We start from the raw sequence: 24,919 nt of genomic DNA on the forward strand, positions 1-24,919 counted from the left end.
ATGGCTGGAGGGCATCACCGACTCAGTGGACATGAGTTTGAGCAGGCTCCGGGAGAGGGTGAAGGACAGGGAGGCCTGGCGTGCTGCAGTTACGGGGCTGCAAAGGGCTGGACACGATTTAGCAACTGAACAACATATGACAGTGAGCGAGGGAAGCAGAGTGGACAGAGTACCTGAGGGTCTGCTGCAGGCGATGAAAGCGCGTCAGGGTGAGCTCGGAGGCAATCACCAGACCTGAAGCAGAGCGATGAGAAGTTGCCTTCAGAGGGATGTGGCAGGGCACCTGTAGAATCAAATCCTCCTGTGTTACGAGATTTTTAATTTGCATCAAAGTGATATTGAAAGGGTGTTGTTGAATCACGCGAAGACACCTGGGTTCTTGGCCCCCGGAGGAGAAGAATTCAATCCGGGGCCAGAGATGAGGCTTGATCGCTCAGAGCTTTTGTGTAATAAAGTTGTATTAAAGTATAAAGGAGATAGAAAAAGCTTCTGACATAGGCATCAGAAGAGGGCAGAAAGAGTACCCGCTTGCTAGTGTTAACAATGAAGTTATATACTCCAAAGAATGTCTGGAGGTTGTAAGGACCTCCCATAATTTACATTTTAAGATAACAGAAGGTTGAATCCAAAGCCTGTCCTTAGGCAGGATACATTATTGTTATATAATCCTAAGGAATGTGGAGAAAGAAAAAAAGTTTGTCCTTTCTTCCTCCTTGAGAATTCCAGACCCCTCTCTCCTTGGGGACCCCTAGACTCCCTATCAACCTGCCTAGGAACTGACTCTCTCAATATATACACACGAGTTCAAATCCTACTCGTGTATATATCACCTTAATGCAATTAAAGCACACACGCAGATACGTACCATTAAAGCAGAAGGTCGTTACCATCGGAGGCCTTTATTCGCTTAGTAAAGAGGTGCCGAGTCACCCCCCGCCGGCCGGGCCCGGGTGTGCGGTGGTCAGTAGAGCTGATGTGATTCCCGCCTTTGCGGCTGTCAGTCTTGCGAGTCAGACGGTACACAGAGATGCCGCCGCGGGTCCTGACGTCTCCTGATCAGGAAACAAGACAGTGGCAGGCAGCACGGGGCGGGCTTTCCTCACCAACTGCAGAGCTGAGGCCTGGGGGAGAAGGAGCTGGCGCTTTGGAGAGAGTTCCTGAGAGCGGCCAGGGCCATAGGGCCTGGGAGGCTGCGGGACCTAGAATGATGGGGCCGGATGCCTCCTCAGCTGCGCCGCGTGACTGCAGGCACCCTCGGCCCTGGGGTATGGCCAAAGTTTGTGATAGTGGGCTATAGCTTCAAGCCACCTTATTTACTTAACACGGAAACAGTTTTCTTTCTGAGGATCTTCCAATTTATGCCCCACCAACCCACCACTGTAAGTGTGAAGTTGAGAGGATAATTAAGCCATTGAATCAGTTGTTATTAGCATGTTGGTCACTTTCATATTTGGCCATCGTTTGGTGCGGATCTGACCCCAGTTCACATCAGGGGCTGCTTTCCACCTTCTTTGGTAAGAGCGGTACGTTCTGCAGCCTTCGCCACACCCAGGGATTTCTGTGCACCCAGGGATTTCACGGTGCTCGCTCCCCTGCTGTTCTAACCGTCCTCCTTTCCTCAGAGACCAGGGAGGACACTTTTGTGTCTGCTGCAGGGCCGCCCAGCCCGCTTCCTGCGGTGTGCACGTGTTCTGTGTCTGTGCTAACCCAGCTACTCCTGCTTGCATGTGGCCCATGGGCTCTGGAAGTGTGACTGCCGTGGCTGAAGCACTTGTATTTGATCTAATTTTGGTTAAATTTGAACAGCCATGTGTGGAGTGGGGCGTGAGCGGCTATGCTCTGCTCAGGAGCCCTGGCCAGGCGATGAGGCACCTGGGCTTTGCAGCTCATGTCTTTGGAGATTGTTCAGTTGGTCCTTACTGTTCCTTATTCAGGCACTCAGTTGTGTCCGACTGTGACTCCATGGACTGCAGCACACCAGGCCTCCCGGTCCATCACCATCTTTTGGAGCCTGTTCAGACGAGTCCACTGAGTCGATGATGCCCTCCAACAGTCCCATCCTCTTTCGTCCCCTTCTCCTTCTGCCTTCAATCTTTCCCAGCATCAGGGTCTTTTGCAATGAGTCCATTCTTCATATCAGTTCTTCACATGGCCAAAGTATTGGAGTTTCAGCTTCAGCATCAGTCCTTCTAATGAACTGGTTTGATCTCCTTGCAGTCCAAGGGATTCTCAAAAGTCTTCTCCAACACCGTAGTTCAAAAGCATCAATTCTTTGGCGCTCAGCCTTCTTTATGGTCCAGCTCTCACATCCATACAGGGCTACTGGAGAAACAATAGCTTTGACTAGGTGGATCTTTGTCAGCAAAGTAATGTCTCTGCTTTTTAATATGCTGTCTAGGTTTGTCATTAGCTTTTCTTCCAAGGAGCAAGTGTTTTTTAATTTCATGGCTGCAGTCACCATCTGCACTGATTTTGGAGCCCAAGGAAATAAAGTCTCTCTCTGTTTCCATTTTTCCCCCATCTTTGCCATGAAGTGATGGGACCGGATGCCATGAAGTGATGGGACCGGATGCCATGATCTTAGATTTTTGAATGTTGAATTTTAAGCCAGCTTTTTCACTCTCCTCTTTCAGCTTCATCAAGAAGCTCTTTAGTTCCTCTTCACTTTCTGCCATAAGAGTGGTGTCATTTGCATATCTGAGGTTATTGACCTTTCTCCAGGCATTTCGCATGATGTACTCTGCATCATCATTTAGGACTTGAAATAGCTCAACTGGAATTCCATCACCTCCACTAGCTTTGTTCGTAGTGATGCTTCCTAAGGGCACTTGACTTTGCATTCTAAGATGTCTGGCTCTAGGTGAGTGATCACACTATCATGGTTATTTGGGTCATCAGGATCTTTTTTGTGTAGTTTTTCTGTGTGTTCTTGCCACCTCTTCTTAGTATCTTTTGTTTTCATTAGGTTCATAACAATTCTGTTCTTTATTGAGCCCATCTTTGCATGAAATGTTCCCTTGGTATCTCTAATTTTCTTGAGGAGATCTCTAGTCTTTCCCATTCTATTGTTTTCCTCTATTTCCTTGCACTGATCACTGAGGAAGGCTTTCTTATCTCGCCTTGCTATTCTTTGGAACTCGCCATTCAAATGGGTATATCTTTCCTTTTCTCCTTTGCCTTTCGCTTCTCTTCTTTTCTCAGCTATCTGTAAGGCCTCCTCAGACAGCCGTTTTGCCTTTTTGCCTTTTTTTTTCTTGGGGATGGTTTTGATCACCGTGTAATGTCGGTATTTGTAAATAAGCGGTGATGGGTGTGTATCAAGGTCTTGTTTCTAGCTCATCGTGTATTTCGACGCCATTTCTTTTAAGCACACTAGGGGGCAGAATTTCTGTGTGATTGGTTTTGAGATAAAATTAAATCATTATGTACTTTTGTATAAATAAGTTGCCTTTAGCATCTAAAGTTGGTAATTTTTGTTTTTGCATTGCTTAAACAATGACAATAATTACACCCTGCACTGAAAATTGAGACCTTTGAATTTGCCCATTTCAGGTGTTATTTCTTAAAATAGGAACCAGTCTGAGTAACGGCCTTGTGTTTTCACTTTGTTACCCCTCGTGTTGGAGGAGGGGAGTGAACCCCACAGTCGTTGGCCTGTGTCGGATTCCATCTGGCGCAAACAGACAAGAAGGCACCTGGTCTCCACTTTACAGATGCTAGGAAACCGGCTGCCCAGATGGAAGCAGGGGGAGCCGGCAGCAGGCTGACAGTGTCCATCACTTTGCCACGGGCAGGGCTGGGTCTGGCCTGTGGCCACCGTGAGGCTCCCTGCTGCTCACAGTGTCGTCCAGTTGCCCCGTCGCCTGCCCTTTCCCACCGCCCTCCAGATGCCTGCCCAGCTGCGGGCAGCATTCCTGCCCCCTTGCTGCCTTCCTGCAGGCCCAGCTCACTTCCCAGTGTTTTCAAAAGGGCCTGTGTTCCCCTGTATGTGTGGGCCAAAGCAGCATTTGTACTTTGTGGAGAAAGTCGTGTCCTCGCGTCCCTGGGGCGTGTGGAGCTGGCTTCGTGTCCATCTCGAGGTGGGCTAGAAGGAAACAGGAATCTGCTCTCCCCTGGGGGAGAGCTTCCGGGCCCTGAGGAGGACAATGTGGGGAAGCTGGAGCAGAGCCTGCCTGGGTCTGCTGCTGACGTGCGGGGCTAAGCATAGATGCCTGCCTGCCTGGCCACCCAACCCGGGTGGTCGTGCCATGGTGGGCGTGGGGGCCCCCCGGCCCTCAGCTCGCTGGAGCCTGCAGGACGGCCGCGCCCTGCCCGCCCGCAGGGCTGTGGCTCGGGCTGTCCTGGCTGCAGTGACCTGACTGCAGGCCGCGTAGGGGCTGCTGCCCTTTTTGTGGGGCTGTGTCCACTGTCGGCACCAGCGAGGCTTCCTGCTCGCAGCCCCTGGAGAGCCTGGTCTCCTTGGGGAGGAGGGGACGGTGGGTCGCCCGCTTCCGTGGCTGCTCAGTTAAGGAGGCCAGTTGTCAGGCTGGAGTTTCCGAAGTGCCAGGTGCCCTGAGCGTGAGACTGTAGGAAGGAGCCCCGCGTGTGCCCCTTTGGTGTAAGAGCTTCATGTGGCCGTGACGCGTTGGGCCGCGAGGAGCAGCACAGACGTGTCCCTGTAATCCGCTCTGTTCTGGGTTGTTTCCAGGGATGTTCCGGAGGATCACCGCAGCTGCCTCGAGGCTCCTGAGGGACGGCGCGGACGGCGGCTTCTACGGCCTGGAGAGCCTGAACGCGTGGGTGCGCTCCATGGTCCCCACGCATCCGGCCCTGGTGCTGCTCTGGTGTCAGATCCTGCTGCTCGTCAGCCACACCGACTACCGCTGGTGGGCAGAGGTGCAGCAGACCCCCAAGTACGTGCGCTCTCCCCCCGGCAGGCCCGCCCGGCTCCTGTGCGCAGCTCGCAGCGGCCGGAGCTCGGCCCGGTCTTCCCGAGGCGTTGAAAGGTTCTGCTCCCATGCCTCTTTCTTTCCTGGACACCATTGCAGGGAAATGTGGTTTGACTGCAGGCATTCAAAACAGCCGCTGCTTTTCACACGTGACTTCCCTGGCAAGCTCTTTGACACTGTTCCATCTTATGGGCCATTCTTGTCCTGTGTCCCTCCTGCTGGGTTCTTGTTCTTAAATTGGTTCCAGAGCCAGAAATGTTGCAACATCCTAACTTTGTTGTAAGTTAAATGTGGTTCTGGTTATTCTTAGATAATGCAGTCATTATTTAGCCGCGTTTCAAAACTACCTTATTTTTTGTCATTCAGAAAGACTTACGAAGTATGTGATCGTGGGTGGCCCTCTTTTTGTAAAAAGTTTCCAGGTGTGACTCTGATTTTAGGCTCCTCTTGCCCAGCCGTGTGTGCGTATGTGGAGATAAAAGCTTTGATCACCGCCCCTCCACACCCCCGCCCCAAACTGAGTCCCCAGGGCAGTGTTTCTGGAAGACTCAAGAGTCCCCCAGGAGAGAAAGCTCTGGAAACAGGAGGCTGCAGGGCCGAGGTCAGCCCCTGTCTGCTCGGCGCGAGGATGTGCCGGCGGGCCGCGCTCTCAGGTGCCGGCCCGCTCTGTGCTGTGTGCCGTGGGGTGTGCGGAGGAGGAGTCAGTGTTTCCGGCCCTCCGCACGCTCACGGCGAGCTGGGGGAGCAGAGCAGTGAGTGTCTGACCTGCTTAGAGGACAGTTTAAGCCCGCATGGTGGCTTCTGTGCCGTGAAAGTCAGGAACGGAAAGTCAGAGTGTCTTGCTTGAGAGCTTCTTCGCTGTGCATGTGAATCGCCTGGGGGGCTCGTTCAGATCAGATTCAGTTCACCCAGAGAGCAGGGCCCGGGACTCTGCATTTCTACCCGGCTCCTGGGGCTGCCAGTGTCTGGTCTGAGGGGCCTGCTCTGCACACCGAGGCCCCGTGGTGGGTGCTGTCTCCCTTCTGTCCACCTGCCTAGCACCTGCGGGTCCTCACAGCTAGCTCAGGCCCCGTCCCACCTAGTCCTGCCTGGTATGACGGGGAGGACGTGGTGAGGCTCCCCAGACTCGTCCTGGGGTGATGGCAAGAACACCAGAGTCTGGCACCCCAACTCCTGAGTATCCGGCTGTCAGGTCCAACAGTGGGCGTGGTCCTCGGAACAAGCCCTCGTTGCTCTGTGCTTTTGGTTATAAGCAGTTTTTAGGGGAGACACCTGCCGAGGCATTTAGGGGTGCAGTCTCTTGACCTGCAGATGACTCTTAAATGGTGCAGGCCCCCAAAACTACATGTGTATGTGTAGAGTGTGTGCGTGTTTAGAGTGAGTGTGTGTGTGTGCGTGTGTGCCTGAGCACAAAAGTGGCGACTTACTAGTAGTTGAATCTAGCTGAAGAGTATGTGACTGTTAATTGAGTTATTCTTTCAGTTTTTCTGTTGGCTTGGAAATTTTCAAAATAGAAGTGAAGGAAAAAAGATGGGTGAGGGCCTTTAGAGAGCAGCTCCAAAGAGTGGTCAGGGTAGGTCTGCTCTGGAGGGAAGCAGAGTAATAGGAAATGGGGACACGAGAGAGTTTCCTGGTGAGAGGTCGAAGGGCGTGGGCCACCCCTTATGATACAGAGCGTTATCTAGAGTTAGTGAGAGCAGATGGGCTTTGAGGCACAGACCTCAGGTTTGTGATACTGATTTAGTTTTTGCCAGATTTTTACAATTGAACTTAAATTTTCCTGATTTCTCTCCATATATCAGCAGATACAGGAAGGCCGTCCATCCTGGGTTCTTAGCTCAGTCATTGCTTCCTCAGGAAAGCTTCTTGATTTCTCTTTGACTGGTGAAATCTCACACTATCTGCTCTCACTCCAGCCTTTGCCTCTTTTTTCTGGCAGGTGTTGAAACTGTAATTTGATATTTATTTGAGTGACAATTTGGTTTCCATGTCTCTCTCCCTTGAGAATGTTATCCCACAAGGGCCCTCATTGTATTCCCAGCACTAACATGAGTTAGTGGTTTAATTACCCTGATGCAGCAGCAGCGGCAAAGTGCTTTTACGTATATAGCTCCAAGCGCCAGGTATTGTTCTAAGGGCTTCCTGTTATAATAAGTTATTAAAATCTCTAGTACTGCATGTATATTACAGATGAGGAAGCTTCTTTCCCCAGAGAAGTAAAGTAACTTGCCTGCGGTCACAGGCTGACATGCATGTGTGCATGCGTGACCCCCGCTTGTTTATTCTCACCTGTTACAGCTTAAGCTGGCGCAGTAGCGTGCGTTCATTTCTCGGCTCTCTGTCTGCTGTTCACTGGTCTCTGGGTTTAGGTCAGTGCCGTGGTGTTTTGATTACTGTAGGTTTGGAGTGTAGTTTGAAATCAGGGAGCATGATACCTCCAGTTTTGTTCTTCTTTCTCAAGCTTGTGTTGGCTCTTCAGAGTCTTTTACAGGTTCTGTGTGAATTTTGGAATTTTTTGTTCAAGTTCTGTGAAAAGTGCCACTGGAATTTGCATAGGGACTGCAATGAATTGATAGATTGCTTTGTGTGTTACGGGCATTTTAACAATATTGTTGTTGTTTAGTCATTCAGTTGTGTCCAACTCTATGGGACCCCCATGGACTGTAGTCCTCCAGGCTCTCTGTCCATGGGCTTTCCCAGGCAGGAATACTGGAGTGGGTTGCCATTTCTTTTTCCACGGGATATTTCCGACTTAGGGCTTGAACCTGCGTCTCCTGCCTTGCAAGTGGGTTCTTTCCTCTGAGCTGCCTGGGAAGCACTCTAACAGTATTAATTCTGCTGATCCGTGAGCAAGAAATACCTTTCCACTCGTTTGTGTCTTCTTTAGCTTCTTTCATCAGTGTCTCAAAGCTTCACCTCCTTGGTTAAATTTGTTCCTATTTTATTATTTTTAATGAAATTGTTAATGGGGCTTCATTGATTTCTCTGATAGTTTGTTATTAGTGTATAAAAATGCCACAGATTTCTGTATACAGTAAGTCCCCTACATACAGGCCTTGGAGTTGTGAGCTTTCAAAGATGCAAACGTGCGTTCACGTGTCCAGTCACGCAAGGCCCACGTGTCTGGCGTACAACGTCGCCTGCGTGCGTCGTCCACAGACGGCTGTGCTTTTGGGCACTGTGTGCTGCTGCGTAGGGTCCAGTGGTATAGGGTCTTGATTTCAAGACCAGGATATCGTCTGCGATGAGACCAGAAAAGCTACTACCCAGACATCACTGCATTGTTTTTTTTTAAAGGAGTAGATATAATTGAATCCAGCAAGGAACTGGAGCCTGTGCCATCCACATCAGGATGAGTGAAACTCCATCCGCCCTCTGTCTCCTCTTGCTGATGATCCTTCCGCCCTACCATCTCCCACCCACCTCCCTTTCCAGTCATTTTTCTTGCCTGTTCACTCAGGGCCAACCCCCGTGTGTCAGCGGTTGTACTCTACTTTTCAAGGCACTGTACCGTAGGATTTATTTTTGGTATGTTTTTTAATGTGTTATTTGTGTGAAGGGTATTTATAAGCCTATTACAATACAGTGGGCTTCCAGAGCTGATTGTGTTAGTTGGACTTAGGAATGCACCCTTAGAACAGAACTCACTCGTACATAGGGGACTTACTGTATTGATTTTGTATGCTGAAGCTTTACTGAGCTCATTGTTGCTTCTGACAGGTTCTTAGTGGGCGCCTCAGGCTTCTACGTGCACTGTCACGTCACTTGCAAGCAGTGAAAGCCAGACTTCCTTCTGACTTGAATGCCTTTTCTTTCTTTTTCTTGCTTAATTGTTATGGCTAGGACGTCCAGTACTGTGTTGAATAAAGGTGGTGAGAGTGGGCACCCTTGTCTTATTCCTGGTCTTAGAGGAAGAGCTTTCAGCTCTTCACCATTGACTATGATGTTCGCTGCAGGCTTGTCATATATGGCCTTTATTATGTTGATGGATGGTCTCTCTGGACCCATTTTACTGAGAGTTTTTTTATCATAAATAAATGTTGAACTTTGTTAAGTGCTGCTTCTGCATCCGTTGAGATCATTTTTTTTTATTTTTCGTTTTGTTAACATGATGTATTGGTCGATTTACAGATGTTGAACCGTCCTTGGCATCTCTAGGTAAACGCCACTTGTCACCATATGGGGCCTCTCTAATGTCCTGCTGCGTTCGGTTTGCTGTACCCTGTCGAGGGTGTTTGCATCCGTCTTCATCAGGGTATTGCCGTGTGATTTTCCTTCCTGGTGGTGTCCTTGTCTGGTTGTTGTGACGCATGTCCATTTCCAAAAGATGAAAGTGAATTACTAGAGTTTGGGATACAGAGTAGTACAAGCCATTATTTTTCTTTTACACATATACTCTGCAGATATAGCACTGCTTCATCAGATTGTCACCGAGGCTCTGTACACAGCCCAGCACACGCCGGCTCTCAGATGAGCCCGGGCCCCCAGGCCGTGCGTCCTGCAAGTACCACGGCTGCCACAGTGGGGGCTGCTCTGCTCTGCTCCTTATTTGGGGGACTGCATCCTCATGGGCTTATCCTTTGCTTTCTACTGTCAGGTCGGCTGTTAAGGTCCTGCATATGCAGTCACCTTTTATTTGGGAAGATGGTTCACTATCAGTAGCTGGCAGCATCTGTCTTGCGCGCTTGCCCTCCTACAAACTGGGACCAAATTTGGGTTGACATTGGACCTTCTCTGTGTCCACCGCTAATATTTGAATTGCACATTCTCTGCTCCACCTTCAGAGGCTCTTTCCCTTACGGCTATACCGTGGCGGAACACAGTGTTACAGCTTGAATGCAGGTCATGTTGGGGCTGGCAGGAGGGCTGACTGAGTAAGGAAGGGTTTCTGTTGAGATATAATTTGCGGTGCAGTGAACATGCTCTTCTGTGCCCAGTGAGGTCAGGTCGCCCACCACAAGCAAGGTTTGGGACAGTGCCGTCACGGCAGGCGCTCCCGTGTCCGGAGCCGTCCTCCGTCCCCCACACGCACTCGGTAACCGCGCTCCGTCTTCTGTCTCTGCGTGTAGCCTGTTGCAGAATGCCTTGTGAACGGAAGCCCGCGGTCTGTGCCCTGAGTCTGGCTTCTGTCACTTAGCTCAGCATATTTAAGGTTCATTCACTGTGTTGCACACATCAGAACTGGCTTCCTGTGATTGCTGCCTTGTTTCGCGTTGTATGCACGTCCACTTATCCATTCACTCGTTCAAAAACAGAAATGGTAATTCAAGTTTTGTTTTTTTTTTTTTTACCTGTAGAATTTTTTTATGCCAGTTCTTGTTCAAATGCTGAGATGTTGGTAGGAAAAGTTGACATATTTTGGAATATTCTAGTCCTGATGTTGTCTCCATCTCTGCTAAGCCTTGGCCAATGAGGCGAGGGGCTTATCTTACTGACCCTCGAGTCAGTTTGCGAGCATGGCAACTGCTGCATTTTAAGAGTGGTGGCCAGGATCGAGAATCTCAGAGTCCGTGATCATTTATGCCTCATCACAGGCATATGATAAGCCTGTGCCTTAGTTCGTATGCCTTATCATAGGCAGATGACAAGCCTGTGATGATGCAGTCCCCCAAATAAGGAGCAGAGCTGAGCAGACCCCACCTGTTTGTAATGGGAATTACGACGAGGTAAGAAGTAAACATGAACTGAAATAACCTTCGCTGGTGAAGAATTAATTTTGCAGAAAAGCTTTTAGTTGGGCTTCCATGATAACATGGACACTGCAGGTGTGTTTAGGCTGGCAACTGAAGACTGAAACGTGGGCGTGGGGAGGTTTTCCTCTGGCTCCTGACAGCTTTCAGGGCCTTCCAGAAGCGGTAGCTGTGAGATCAGATGCCGCTGATGAGGTAAGAGCACTTCAGGGTGGAGTCGGCCTTCCAGTCAAGCAGTTTACTTTCCTGCCTGTTAAGTCTTCTCTTTTCTTTAGTTTTCCACGTGTGCTTTATCCCATAGCTCAGGAGTAGATCACTGAGAGTGGGTCTTACATCATTCTGGTGTGGCTGTATTTAAAGTAAACTGACTGCTTTAGAACTGGGACGGAGCAATAATCGTCTTCAGTGTTTTGAAAATAAGCCGCTGCCGCCTCAGAAACACCGTCAGAGCTTCTGTTGCTCCTTCTAGAAGACGCAGCCTGTCCAGCACAAAGTCGCTGAGTCCGGAGACATCTGGAGAGGACGAGGATCCGGACGTGGCTTCCAAGCTGGGGATGTGCAACAGAGAGATCGTGCGGAGAGGCGCCCTCATTCTCTTCTGCGACTACGTCGTAAGTGTGCAAATGCCGTGTGCAAATGCCGGCGGTGGCGGGGTCAGGGGTTCCTGCGGCTAATGCCGCTCCAGACTGACTTCTGCCCTCCCGCCGTTCCGCCAGTGAAAAACTAAATTTGAATCCTGCTCCTAACTATAGTGAGAAGTCAGACTCGGAGTCTGGTCCCAGGCGTTGAGGTTCGTCTGCAGAAGGCTGGGTCAGCTGCCGCTTGCTCAGGCCACCTGCAGCGCTGGGCGCCTTTGCTGTCTTCGGTGACAGTAGTAATGGAAGGAAGCTGCAAGTCTCACTGAGTGAGGTTCTGACTGAAATCTGTTTAAATCCGTGGAAAAGGTTTTCAGAAGTTAATTGCCGTGTTTTAAATAGATTCCTGTTTGAATGACATTCTTTTAAAATATGACTCTTTTAGTATATTTTTACCATAAAATTACAGTCATCTCTTGTTTAACACAGAAAATTTGCAAAAGCCAAATAGAAAGAAAATTAAGCCTTAATGGTAACTACTCAGAGAGGACCCGACGTTCCACCTCGTTGACGTTTGATCCATTCTCCGGGTGGACGGGAACACGGCCCGCCTCCGGGGCAGACGTGACGCGCTCCCCTCCGCCCTCTGCAGAGCTTTTTCCTGCTATGATGGCAGTTTGTTAATACTTACACTTTGCTTTACATTCTTGTTGTTGAAGTAGTTTTGCTATCTTGTTCCACTTTTTAAAGTAATTTGGTATAATTATATAACAATGTTTTCACGGAACAGTAAGAAAAGTATTTATGTAAATAGTATCAAATTATCCCACATGAAAAGTATTAATCATTAACCCGATGGCAGAAAATGTATCTTGTTTTACAATTTCTGCCTAGGATCAGGAATTATAATGAAAGGCAACATACATATTTTAAAATGTGTATTTTTTATCTCCTTATAAATCTTACATGAAATATCTTCCCTTAAGGTTCATCGGATATGTAGGAATCATTCATATTTTAAATTCAGAAACTATCAAAACTGTGACAGTTAACAGGGAATTCTTTTTTTCCACTGACTTGTCACAAAGTTGGAGCAAGAGTAGTTGGCGAGTTCCCGTCAGGAGGCCGGACCGAGGCCCAGGGCAGAGGACGCAGGGTGCGCTCTGGCTGGAGCGCTGCCTGCCCTCGAGTCTCATGCGGCCGCCACTGCCCTGGGCGCCCCACGCCCCTCAGCCCTGGGGGCCGTGCTGCTGGGGTGCACATCCCTGGGGCCTAATGGAATGTCGCGGCCATGGTGTTTGGTTGTTGGGGCCGGGGTGGCGGGGGTCAGGCTCTGTGAAGTGTGTTTCAACCTCATCAGTATCGCTGTCCAGACGCTAGGCGTTTTCAGTGAGGGCTGCAGTCTGTCTGGAACCAGCTCTCTCCTCCCTGCCCGTCCTGGCCTCTTCTGTGGCGTCGCTGTGTGTGTCCACTGGACAGTGGCCTCTCATTGCTGGCTTTGTCCTCAGTGCCAGAACCTGCATGATTCGGAGCACTTGACGTGGCTCATCGTGAACCACATTCAAGACTTGATCAACCTGTCCCACGAGCCTCCCGTGCAGGACTTCATCAGTGCCATCCACCGGAATTCCGCTGCCAGTGGCCTTTTCATCCAGGCAATTCAGTCTCGCTGTGAAAATCTTTCAACTGTAAGTCTCCTGGGTGCCGGCCGGTGCGCGTTTTCTCTGCCTGAAGAATGGAGCATTGGCATTTTTGGCTTCTCTTGCTGTGGAACGCGGGCCCGGGGCATGCGGGATGCAGTGGTTGCAGCCCCCAGGCTCCAGAGCAGAGGCCCCAGAGTTTTAGTGCACGGGCTTTGTTGCTCCACTGCGTGTGGGATCCTCCCGGATCAGGGATCGAACCCGTGTCTCCTGTGTTGACAGATGGATTCTTTACCCCTGAGCTACCGGGGAAGCCCCCGTTGGTTTTTTAACCTATTCTTTCCACTGGGCAAACCCGCTGCCCTTGTCTCTCTCCTCCCTCACTCTGCAGCCCACCATGCTGAAGAGAACTCTCCAGTGCCTGGAAGGGATCCACCTGAGCCAGTCGGGTGCCGTGCTGATGCTGTACGTGGACAAGCTTTTGTGCACGCCATTCCGTGTGCTGGCTCGCATGGTCGACACCCTTGCTTGTCGCCGGGTGGAAATGCTTTTGGCCGCGAATTTACAGGTACTAGGAGATAACATTGTGGGCTGATTTTTACTGGAAACTTGGCAGGGCAGGTGAAGCTCTGGGCCGGCTCCTCCTCCGCAGGCGGCGTCTTCACGGCCCCGAGGGACGCGTGCAGCACGGCTGCGTCGGTCCTTCTTGTGTGTCCGACACTTGTGCTTCCTGTGCTTCCAGTCCCCCTCTGCTCCCGGGAGCCAGACGCAGCTCTCGTGTTTTGTAGATGAGTGCGGTGGTTCTGACGCCCTGTGCGTCACACACACTAACGTGGTCTTGTCTCCTCTAGAGCAGCACGGCCCAGCTGCCGGCGGAGGAGCTGATCCGGATCCAGGAGCACCTGCAGAGCAGCGGGTTAGCACAGAGGTAACGCTGGGCCGGGCTCCTCACCGCGGGTGTGGAGACAAGGGTTCGCAAGGGCACAGCCTCACAGGACGAGAGAGGGACGTGCATTCTAGGTGGCAGATGGGCCTTGAGAGAGCCTTCAGAATTACCTGGTCTCTTGTGTGCAGAGTGCAGACCCGCTCTGCCGTGCTGGTGCCCGTGGCTGAGAAGGGTGCGCATTGACATAGCCCTCGCTTACCGTCTGCTCTGAGTGGCAGTACCAGTGATCAGCTCTGTCTTAGGATTGAAACCTGTGATCCGATCACTGAGTGAGACAGCAGAGCTGAGACACGTTACCCAGAAGTGTGTTTGCAGCTTGTCAGCGTTCTCGCTCCATAGCAATCTGTCACCTCCTTTTGTCTGCAGAGCCTTAGAGGCCTTTATCTGAAATCCTGATGTCTATGACGTGAGTGTATTTCCATCACTGCAGAATAAAAGGGAGCTTTACCTTCTCTCCTGCGCTGGGTCAGTATGCTATGACCGCAGTCTCAGGAGTAGCAGCTGATGGTCTAACTCGGAGGGACAGGACTTGCTGGGCAGTGTGTGGCCTCAGGTGACCTGTCAGCACGTGGAGTGGTTGACATTGTAGTCTGCATCAGAACTCTGTTCTCAAAACAAGTGATGGGAGGTCAGACTTTCTCTTTTCATCCCTAGATGAGGAAGAATAAAAATACCCTGTGCCAGATGAGGTGATCCATTTATGAAGTTAATGTAGATGGGTATAAATTGTGTATTGTGTGGAGACTGAGTGGGTTTGTGCCCTGGGGTCTTTCCTGGCCCGCTGTGGGCTCACGAGCAGCGCCCGTGTGGCGGTCACACTGTGTGTCCTGCGGCGCTGTTCGGTGTGAGCGAGCTTCCTGGAGAATGCTGACCGGCCGCGTCTCTGGAGGTTGCCCGTCAGCTGGGCCTGACTCTGCACCGTGACCTGTATGAGTGTTGAGGAGAAGCAGCTCTGCACAGTCTCAGGCACGTCTCATCTTGCTGGAAGAGCCTGTGTGGCTTCTAACCCACGTGTGATTGGCTTCCAGACACCAGAGGCTCTACTCCCTGCTGGACAGGCTTCGTCTCGCCACCGCACCAGGGTCACATGGCCCCACGCCCCCCGTCACGTCCCACCCCCTGGACGGGGATGGGCCCCTGGCACTGGAGGCAGTGAATCCTGACAAAGTAAGTGTCTGCGTGTTGACACCCAGCCCTTGGGTTGCTGGGGACTGCTGTCCGCCTAGGCCATGGGGCCGCTCAGGTGCCAGGCCCTCCTGGCACCCAGTGCAGCCCCCGAGGGCCCTCAGCCTGCCCTGATTCTTGCCCGCGGTGGGCACAGTTGCATCGGTGACAGGGCCGTGCAATCCAGCCCTGGCTTTTAGCAGGGGCCGAGGGTCGGGTGGTCGATGGAGAATTGGAACACGGTGTCTGTGGCCCACCCACCCGAGTTGTCTCCCCTGCTTAGGCCTGCTGACCTGCGCGTATCCACCCCTCACCCGTGGGCCCTGGCACCTTGTCCTGGGTTGGGAACCACTCACCTCAGAGCTGGGGCTCGTTTAGAGCCCTGGCAGAGCCTTGCTGCTCTCCTTTCCAGGAGAGAGTTCAGTTTAAATATGTCGTTGGACCCCAGAATCCAGCATCCCAAGCAGAGACTAGCGAGGCCCGGGCCGCAGTTCTCAGGCGTGACTTGTCCTCACTTCCACGGCGCTGGCCCTGGGGAGAGGGAGCAGAGCAGACGCCCAGAGGTGATGGGCGCAGTGTCCAGCAGGGCGGACAGAGGTGGGCCCGCTGCCCTCAGGGCACGGCTGAGGCTCGGGGACAGCGGCGCCTTCAGCAGATGAGGGGAGGCGGTGTGGACAGGTCACAAGTCTGCATCACTGCCCTCGTGGCCTCTCCCATAGGAGGGCCCGCGGGGTGGTGACGGCCAGCATCCGGTCTCACTGAGGGTTGGTCGTGGCCCGGGGACGGCCCAATGTGCTCGGGCCAGGCCGTGGGCGTGAGGGTCAGGCAGCGCAGAGACAGGCTGACGGTCAGCTTGCAGCCCCGAGAGCCCACACGGCTGCAGCCTGCCGTCTCCTTCCCTTCTGCCCAGGACTGGTACGTGCAGCTGGTGAAGGCCCAGTGCTGGACTCGGTCAGACTCTGCCCTGCTGGAAGGCGCAGAGCTGGTGAGCCGGATCCCCGCGGGCGACCTGGGCGCCTTCATGATGCACTCGGTACGGGGGCCAGGGACGCAGGGTCTGCGTCGCTTTCGTCGCTCGTGCGGGCCTGCTCTGCTCCACTGTCGCATGACCTGCTTGCGGTGTGTACCCGTCACCTTTGTGCCTTAAAGGCAGGGAACCTGATGCAGCGTGTGATCTCAGCCTCCTGTGTCTAACTCACCCTTTCATGCAGTTAAAGGAAATCAATTATAAGTGTTAGTCGCTCAGTCGTGTCCGGCTCTTTGAGACCCCATGGACTGTAGTCCGCCTGGCTCCTCTGTCCATGGAATTCTCCAGGCAAGAATACTGGAGTGGGTTGCCATTCTCTTCTCCAGGGGATCTTGCCAACCTGGGGATCAAACTTGCATCTCTTGCGTCTCCTGTGTTGGCAGGTGGATTCCTTGCCACTAGCACCCCCTGGGAACCTGAAGGAAGCATGCTTCATTGACTTGCAGTGAGATCTGTTTGTCTCGCGCCCCTGACAGGCGGCAGCAGCATGGTGTTGCGGTGCATGATGGAGTAGACTCTGTGATGATGTTCTGGAAACTAGGAAGCCCCTCCGTGCATGCAGTGCATGCAGGGAGGCCCCCGCCTCATGAGGCGGCCTGCAGGCTGCTGTGTGGAGCTGGCCACAGCCCTGGCGGGTCCCTTCTCAGACCTCCTGGGACCAGCAGCTGATAAACCTTTAGGTGTCGTGGTGCTGCCTTGAGTAGACCAAGTGGGAGTGAAGTAGGGGCCCAGGGGACAGTCCAGGTGTGACACGGAGAGCCTCAGGGTGCAACCACGGAGCCGCGTGTTCCCAAGCACTGACCCTCCATCAGTGTGAAAATAAAAGCCCCGTGGAAAAAGAACAGGAGCATCAGTTTGCTAAAATCATTTAAAGAGCCATTCAGTGAAAGCTGATTTGCTGGTAAATGATAAGCTTACTTAATAACCGATTTATTGAATTTTCCAAATTTGCTAATTAGACTTTTACCAGCTTTAAAGAAAGTCTCAGCTTTAATGGCTGTACCAGAGGGCTCAGTTTTGGTCACTGGTGATGACACGCTTTTCTGAATGTTAATTAAAGATCGGCTGGAAGGATCCTTAAATGGCTTTCAAAAGCTGGCAGAGCGCAATACAAATTGAAGCATTATCGAATGAGTGCTGTTTTTCCAATCAAACTTGCCACATTTCCATGCCTGCTGTGATTTCTTTCAGCTGCTTTTGAAACATCACTTGTCTTTTTCAGACACTGGGGACGTTTGGTGTTCCACTGATTTCTGGGTGGCACATCAGCTTGATTTTGTATCTGTATCAGTTTAAATTCCATCATATTAAATTTTTGACTTCAGATAAATACGAAGGCAGAAACATTTCTTTAAAATTAAAGTACCAGGACTTCCCTGGCTGTCCAGTGGTTAGGACTCTGCGCTTCCACTCGGGGGCTTGGGTTCCATCCTTGGTTTGGGGAGCTGAGATCACACATGCCTCGTGGCTCTGCCAAAATAAATAAATAAAACTTGAAGGAACTGGTAGAGTCCAGAAACACACCTCACTGGTCGGATGTAGGACGGGGGTGGTCGGTTATCTGTGACGGAAGCGGGAGCAGGTCCTTGTTCACAGGTCTCTGACGCCGTGCTTATCTGCCATCTGCAAATGTCTGTGTTCTGCTCTCTGCTGTGTGTCTCTTGCCTGACTGAACACGTGTCACAGTCGTTGTTCAACCTCTAATGCCCCGATTCAGGAGTTCAACCTGAGCCTGTTGGCGCCGTGCCTGGGCCTGGGCATGCGTGAGATCTCGGGGGGCCAGGAGAGCCCCCTTTTTGAAGCAGCTCGCACGGCAACTCTGGACCGCGTGACTGTTGTGGTCCAGCAGCTTCCCGCCGTCCACCAAGCTTTCCAGCCGTTCCTGTCCGCGCAGCCCACCGCCTACTGGAGCAAGCTGGATGACCTCTTTGGTAAGTAACCTGAAAGCTCCTCTTACTTTTATAAAATGCTGCAGAGCCAGTGCCAGGCTTTGTGCCAAGTGAAAGCACAGTGAAGGCTGCGGATCAGCACTCTGAGGCATGTAGAGGCAGCCAGGGGCCCGCCCTGGGCCCTGGCTCCGCGTGTCCTTGCTGTGTGTCCCGCTTTGCCATGCTTTGACAGGGCCCGGGCTCACGGGACGGCGGGGTGTGTGCGGTGTGTTCTGGGAGCTGTGTCTGCAGCCGCTCTCAGCTTCGCAGGGAAGGTCAGGGCTCTGCTAGGGGCTCGTCCACCCACGGGGCCTTCTGTTCCAGGGGATGCTGCATTGTATCGGACTCTGACCACCCTGGCCCGGGCCCTGGCCCAGTACCTGCTGGTGTTCTCCAAGCTGCCCAGCCATTTGCACCTTCCTCCTGAGAAGGAGAGGGACACCGTGAAGTTCGTGGTCATGACTCTCGAGGTAAGCCGCAGCGCAGGAACTCGGGCTCAGAGCTGCGGGAAGGCTGAGGGCGCCGCCCGCAGAGGGAGGAGGCTCCTCTGTCTGAAACCCAGAGCGGGGCCGGCCCAACGCCCGAGGCCTGTCCTTCCTGCAGTGACGTGTCCCGCAGCACGCCCACCCCCGCTCTGCTGAGCGCGGTCACTCCTCTTGTCGCTCTGTTGCACAGTTTGCCTCGTGAGGTTGGCAGCAGCTGCCCTCGTCTCTGCCTCTGGGCTGGGGGGGCGGGCACTCTGACGAGTCGGACCTGGGACCTGGCCTCCTGCCCGGGGTCTCCCAGGTACAGGGCGGGGAGGCCTTGTTTGTGTGTTTGTGAGTCTGTTTCCTTGATGCCGAGAAAGTTTTTTGATTTAGTACAAGCCATCCATTTAAAATTTTTTCCAGGGAGTAAAAGTCGTGAGTATTCTAATTTTAGACACTTAAAAAGTAGCGATCTGAGAAATTTGTTATATTTCAAATTGAGCAATAAGCCTGCTATTTCAGCTGTGGGGAATTGAATGCTCTTGGTGTTAACACTTAAAAATACCCTCAACCCGAAACGTGTGCACAGGGTGGGCCACGGTCCTTTCATGTGCCCTCTGGAGAAGCGCCCGGCCTGCACCCTGGGAGGCAGACACCTGAACAGTGCCCACACCCCCGCCGCCGGGCTGTGGGGAGACAGCGGCGTGCACAGGGCACTCACACGTTTGCTCCTGAGGCGATGAGCCCGAGTGCTGTGACCCCGCCCTTCAGGTGCTGGGGCCACAGGAAGGCTGGCAGACAGGCACCTGGTGATGTTGCCCAGGCTGCTGCCGTCGCCACGGGCAGGGCGGCCCTCCCTGCAGCATCCCATTCAGGGCTCACTGTAGCCCTGTGAGGGCTGCTGGTCCCGTGTCACAGACGAGGGAAGTCGGGCTGAGAGGCTCTACCTGCTGAGAAGCAGCCAGCACAGCCTCACTGTCGGGTTCAGCCTCCATGACTGTGGCCGAGGCCAGGCCCCGGGCTGTGGGAGCCCCCCGGGCTGTGGGCTGTGGGAGCCCCCGGGCTGTGGGAGCCCCCGGGCTGTGGGCTGTGGGAGCCCCCGGGCTGTGGGAGCCCCCGGGCTGTGGGAGCCCCCGGGCTGTGGGCTGTGGGAGCCCCCGGGCTGTGGGAGCCCCCGGGCTGTGGGCTGTGGGAGCCCCCGGGCTGTGGGAGCCCCCGGGCTGTGGGCTGTGGGAGCCCCCGGGCTGTGGGAGCCCCCGGGCTGTGGGCTGTGGGAGCCCCCGGGCTGTGGGAGCCCCCCGGGCTGTGGGCTGTGGGAGCCCCCGGGCTGTGGGAGCCCCCCGGGCTGTGGGCTGTGGGAGCCCCCGGGCTGTGGGCTGTGGGAGCCCCCGGGCTGTGGGAGCCCCCGGGCTGTGGGAGCCCCCGGGCTGTGGGAGCTCTAGGGGAGCGCCTGGCCCGCAGCCTGAGTGGTCAGAGCTGGAGGCACAGAGGCTGAAGACAGGGCAACCAGATGAGGCAGGCGTCCCCCAGTGAGCTAGTGGGTCGGGATTGGGCTGGAGGAGCTGGGAGTGGTGGCCTGAGAGCCGTGGCTCCGGAGGGCCGTCTCGACGTGCCCGACGGCGGGCCCTGGGGCGGCACGGGGCCCGGGGCCTTCCTTCACACGGCCCGCCCCACAGGCGCTGTCGTGGCACCTGATCCACGCGAGGGTCCCGCTGAGCCTGGACCTGCAGGCGGGCCTGGACTGCTGCTGCCTGGCCCTGCAGCTGCCCAGCCTCTGGAGCCTGCTCGCCGCGCCCGACATGGTGACCCACGCCTGCTCCCTCATCCACTGTGTGCGGTTCATCCTGGAGGCCAGTGAGTCGATACCAGGGCGCGCTGTCCTCGGGCCCTGAAGCCGTGGTCCGTGCTGCAGGGCTAGTCGCGGATGGCTGTTTGCCACCTGCTCTCCAGGGGCTGAGCTGGGAATCGGGAGTGAGGAGGTGGAGGAATTACGGGCCTTGCCTTCATCTCCAGGCTCCTGGAGTGTGCACTAGAATTTGACTTGAATTTGCTTTTGTGTAGATTTGGAATTTCAGCTTCCATTAAAAACTGCATCTGCTTTCTGGCCCTTTGATCTCGGGTCCTAGTTGGCGGTTCCCTCTTTAGTTGTGAGTTGTCACAAGACTAATAAGATTACCTTCAAAAAGTCACTTTTTTTCTGTTCTAGTCAAAATGCTTGTTTCTATACTGCATTAATTTTGAAATAAAAGTGTCTTATTCTTTGCAAGGGACAGTGTCCTTAACGAGGGTCATTAGCCAAAATGTTTTTAAAATTGGATTTTATAGTTTACATGTGAGAGGGTGTCTTGATGTTTTGTATTTTTAAATTAAATATAGAGTGGTGTTTTGAAGATTCATTGTTTAAATTGTTTTCATCTGTGCATTTGTAGTAACATGAAAACGAAGATCCAGGGAGTGATTTATCAAAGCCAAGCTTCCTGGAGGCTCCAGGCACGCTGTTAGCAGTAATGGATCATGAGCTGTCTGATAAAAGCCCTCAGGGTCAGAGGTGGCAGAGAGCAGAAGGACTGAGGAATCCAAGTGTAGAAGTCCAGATCCTGGTGCATTTCAGATTAACCTAGAGATTGATACTTGAGTCTAGTGGGTCTGAAGTTGTCCCAAGTTGAATCTAGGAAACTTCAACCTCATTTGACCTAATCTGTCACTTGGGAAGCATTCATAGGCTGCATGAATGTAAAAATCTGAATAGAAAGGGACGGTCGACATGCTTTGGAATTCTTCTGTTTGTTCTGTTGTGATTTTAGTTGTGGTGCAGCCCGGGGACCAGCTTCTTAGTCCAGAAAGAAGGACGAGCACCCCCAAGGCTGCCAGAGAGGACAACGCGGATTCAGACACACAGAGTAAGTCTCGGGGTCGTTTCTCTTACGTCGAGTCTTCGGGGACTTGAGATTCATTCACTGAAGAGTCCTCCTACGTGGTCAGTGTGGACGCTTGACCCGTCCTCGGCTGTGTCCTGCTTGTCCTGGAGCTGGGAGATGGCGTCTTGCCCGCCCCGCTGTGGGCATGCTCCGCCGCCTGGCTCTCTGTGACCTCATACCCCGCGGGGGTGTCCCGCTCATCTGATGGGGCTGCAGGAGGGTGAAGTAAATGAGTCCATGTGAGGTGCCCAGGACAAGTCACGTCTCTGGCGCATGGTGGGCCTGGGCCTCCCACCCTGTGAGGCCGGGCATGTCGGGGGCGGCGCGGCGGTTCGGGGTGTGTTTCAACAGAAGGGGCCTCTCTCACGGCGGTGTCTGTTCAGACCCTCAGTACATCGCTGCAGCCTGTGGCATGGTGGCCGAGATGGTGGAGTGCCTGCCGTCGGTATTGGCCTTGGGCCACAAGAGGAACAGCCACACGCCCGCGTTCCTCACGCCGGTGCTCAGGAACATCATCATCAGCTTGGCCCGCTTGCCCCTTGTCAACAGCTACACGCGCGTCCCGCCCCTGGTGAGTCAGCCCTCCCCTGGTGCAGGACGGAAACGAGGCAGACTCTCGGCAGGCCCCCAGCTCAGGAGTCCCTGAGCAGGAAGCCAAGGCGTGAGCGCTCCGATGCCCGCTGACGGGGGCCGGCGTGCTCCTGTGTGCCGTCAAGACGCCCGTCCGGGCTCCTCGGGCGCGCCGTGGCTCGGTCGTTAGTAGCAGTGCTCTGAAACAGTGAGGGATTACATGGCAAAATGAGGCGAAACGAGGCAGTTTCCCCCACGGCACCAGGTGCGATTCTAAGGTCCTCAGACCCGTCTGTTTAGTGGGAGAGCAGAAATTGCACCCCCTCACGTGCCTCCCTGTCAGCAGTCACCCCAGGGCGGCCCAGGGGTTTGGCACAGCCGCAGCTCAGCTGCTCTTCCAAAGCTAGCTTCGGAACCGGAACCAGGATCCAGTGGGCACTGTTAAAGGACCTGGCTCCAGATAACCGGTAGGGCCTGGACGAGCAGGGTGCGGGGCTGCAGCTGGCCGGGGGAGGCGGGCCGGGGCCTGAGGCGGGTGCTTGTTGCTGCCTGGGGAGGGCGTGTGCCAGCTGGTGGGGCGCAGCCTCTGTGCACACGAGGTTCTGCAGTGGCTGCTCAGAGGAGGCGGGGGGCCCTTGGCCTGAAGAGGATTTTGCTATGGGAAGGGAAGAAGTCCCACTCGGGGGCTCCTTCTGAGGGAAAGCCCAGCAGCTGCTGTCCCGAGGTCACCATGGAACTGGGAGGAGAGCTGGGGAGCTGGCGCTGCCCTCGGGCCGTCCCTGCAGGTGTTGAGCCGGCTCGCCTTTGGGAGGGAGTGGGGAGCAGATAGAGGAAGGCACAGTCCTGAGGCCCCGGTGTCTGGCCCGCACAGACCACACCCCGTAGATGAGGCTCCTCGCGCAAGCGCTGCACCCCACATGGCTCCTCGAGAGTGTCTGCCAGAGGTGCTGGAGCTGCTGGACCAGGGGGCCGGACTCAGGGATCCAGCGCGAGCCGGGGCCGGCTGGGAGCTGGGCTCCTGCTGCTGGAGCAGCGCTGGGCGACGAAGCTGGACTCGGAGAAGCTCCCCCGCTCAACCGTGTCTGCAGCCAGGGAGCCGTGGGGAGAGAATGCGCATTTCCGGGTGCCCTCCCTGTCCGGCCACCCTGCCTTCACTGTTTCTCTCCCACCCTCTTAGGTGTGGAAACTCGGATGGTCGCCCAAACCGGGCGGGGATTTTGGCACAGTGTTCCCTGAGATCCCCGTGGAGTTCCTTCAGGAGAAGGAGGTCTTCAAAGAGTTCATCTACCGCATCAACACGCTGGGTAGGCCAGGGCCCTGCGGGTGCGTCACCCTAACATGCTTGCTGGGAGCTGGGGCGGTGGTGGGGTCTGCCTTCTTTTATCCAGTAAAGAGTAGAGGCAGGACACAATCGCGTGCATACATTCCGTAATACACACAAAGCTGTCACGTTGACAAGTGTGTGTGCACGTGTGTGTGTGAGAGCGTTTCTTCCCGCGTGTTCACGTCAGGTCAGGCGGTGCCCCCGTGATGGGCGGTGCTGAGCCGGGTTTGGCCTGTGTCTCCTCGGCTGGAGGGTGCGGGGTTCCCTGCGGGAGCCGCCTGTGATCGCTGCCGCCCCGGTCCCCGTGTGCCAGGCAGAGCGGTGTGCTCCATGAGGCAGGCAGGCAGCAGACCCCAGGGGGACAGCACTGGGCTGCGGGGCAGCCACTTTGACCCCCAGGACTGCACTTCGACCGCCCGTGGCATGCGGATGGCGGCTGTTTCACACAACTGCTGCAACCTTAGAAACGGAAAGGGGCCCTGACGCGCGACGTCTCCGTCAGCAGCAGGGTCCCAGGCTTCCCTCAGGACGCTGCCTTGCTGCCTGCAGTGTGGTGGAAGTTCGCCCTCTTCGTCCCCGTGGCGTGGCTGGAGGTGGCCCTGGTGCGTGAGCGCTGCCATCGGCAGGCCCCGCGAGGCTGTGCCCAGCAGGGCGACTCCATGCCAGCCCCAGCCCCACGTCGGCCCCTCTGCCCAGCGCCCCTCCTCTCTCAGCCTGCACGGGGTCTGTGCTGCAGCGACCCTGGGGCGTGGGCCGGCAGACACCTCGCTGCCACCTCTCCTCCCTGAGTTGAGCGGTGAGCCCTCTCTCTGTCCACAGCGAAGTCTGAGCAGCAGTCCGAGGCCGCTGTCTTCAGAACTTCTCCGCCCTCTCCCTGGCGGCTCCCTGCCTCCCCCAGCCCACCCGACCCCCGCGCCCTGTGTCTCTGTGCTTCCCCATCTGCGTCGTCAGTCCCTGCTCACCTGGAGGTGGCCTGCAGGCCTCCCCGGACGCCGCTGTTGCTCGTGGTCCTTCGTTTCCTCTCTCCTCCCGGGGAGTCAGCACACGTCTGTCTAGGCCCCCTGCCTCAGCTCGTCTGTGTGTCTGCTCCGTACCTGAATCAGCCGCTCTGTCTGTCCACGTCAGGTCAACAGAGTTCCTGACGTTTGCGGCTTTGGTTTTCTGTCCTTGGCACCCCGTTCTTGCCCCTTGTAGCCCTGATTCAAGTGGCATGGCCTCCTCCCCTCTAGAGTCACGGCCCTTGGGATAACTGCTCACCCAGGACCACCTTGAGAGCGGCTTGGGACGGTGGTGCCTGAGAATGGCCCCTGAGACGCTCTCCTCACGGACTGGACTTGCCCTACAGATTGCAGTCTGTCTCGACTTACCGTCTTTCTTGACGGGGTCAGGGCAGCCATTGCTCTAAGCTTTTATGCCGCTGCCCTGACGTAGAGTTCACCCGGCAGCCTGTGCATCCGCTCCGGTGTGGTTCCACGGTGGAGGCTGGACACACCCATGCGGTCTGGGGGTGTGACTCTTAAGTAAGGCCGTCCCAGCCCCTGCTAAGCTGGGCAGAGGGCACTCTGACCCCATACGAGCGTCGCCCTCTCGGACGTCCACACGGCAGGGTCCAGAGGGCGCTTCACACCAGGCCACCTGGGCTGTACCACCAACAGCCGTGTTGGTCTGTTCACCGCTGGGCTCGGCCGGCAGTGAGGCTGCACCGCAGTGCCGTCCTGAGTCTCTGGGCAGTGGCTGTGGGC

At 54.7% G+C, this 24,919-nt stretch overlaps 1 protein-coding gene across 3 annotated transcripts in view; it reads left to right on the forward strand.

The window, feature by feature from the left end:
* Positions 1-24,919, forward strand: part of HTT (huntingtin) — a 129,172-nt gene that overhangs the window by 93,204 nt on the left and 11,049 nt on the right. For all 3 annotated transcript variants that reach the window (XM_025289627.3, XM_025289626.3, XM_044945562.2), the window contains 13 exons: positions 4,688-4,892; positions 11,088-11,229; positions 12,702-12,881; positions 13,225-13,401; positions 13,685-13,761; positions 14,808-14,946; positions 15,854-15,976; positions 17,688-17,901; positions 18,223-18,368; positions 20,042-20,219; positions 21,170-21,265; positions 21,667-21,854; positions 23,031-23,157. In XM_025289627.3, coding sequence (XP_025145412.3) covers positions 4,688-4,892; positions 11,088-11,229; positions 12,702-12,881; positions 13,225-13,401; positions 13,685-13,761; positions 14,808-14,946; positions 15,854-15,976; positions 17,688-17,901; positions 18,223-18,368; positions 20,042-20,219; positions 21,170-21,265; positions 21,667-21,854; positions 23,031-23,157 — 1,992 coding nt within the window. The remainder of the gene's footprint in view (positions 1-4,687; positions 4,893-11,087; positions 11,230-12,701; positions 12,882-13,224; positions 13,402-13,684; positions 13,762-14,807; positions 14,947-15,853; positions 15,977-17,687; positions 17,902-18,222; positions 18,369-20,041; positions 20,220-21,169; positions 21,266-21,666; positions 21,855-23,030; positions 23,158-24,919) is intronic.

Source organism: Bubalus bubalis, chromosome 7 (genome assembly GCF_019923935.1).
Source record: "Bubalus bubalis isolate 160015118507 breed Murrah chromosome 7, NDDB_SH_1, whole genome shotgun sequence".
NCBI lineage: Eukaryota > Metazoa > Chordata > Mammalia > Artiodactyla > Bovidae > Bubalus > Bubalus bubalis.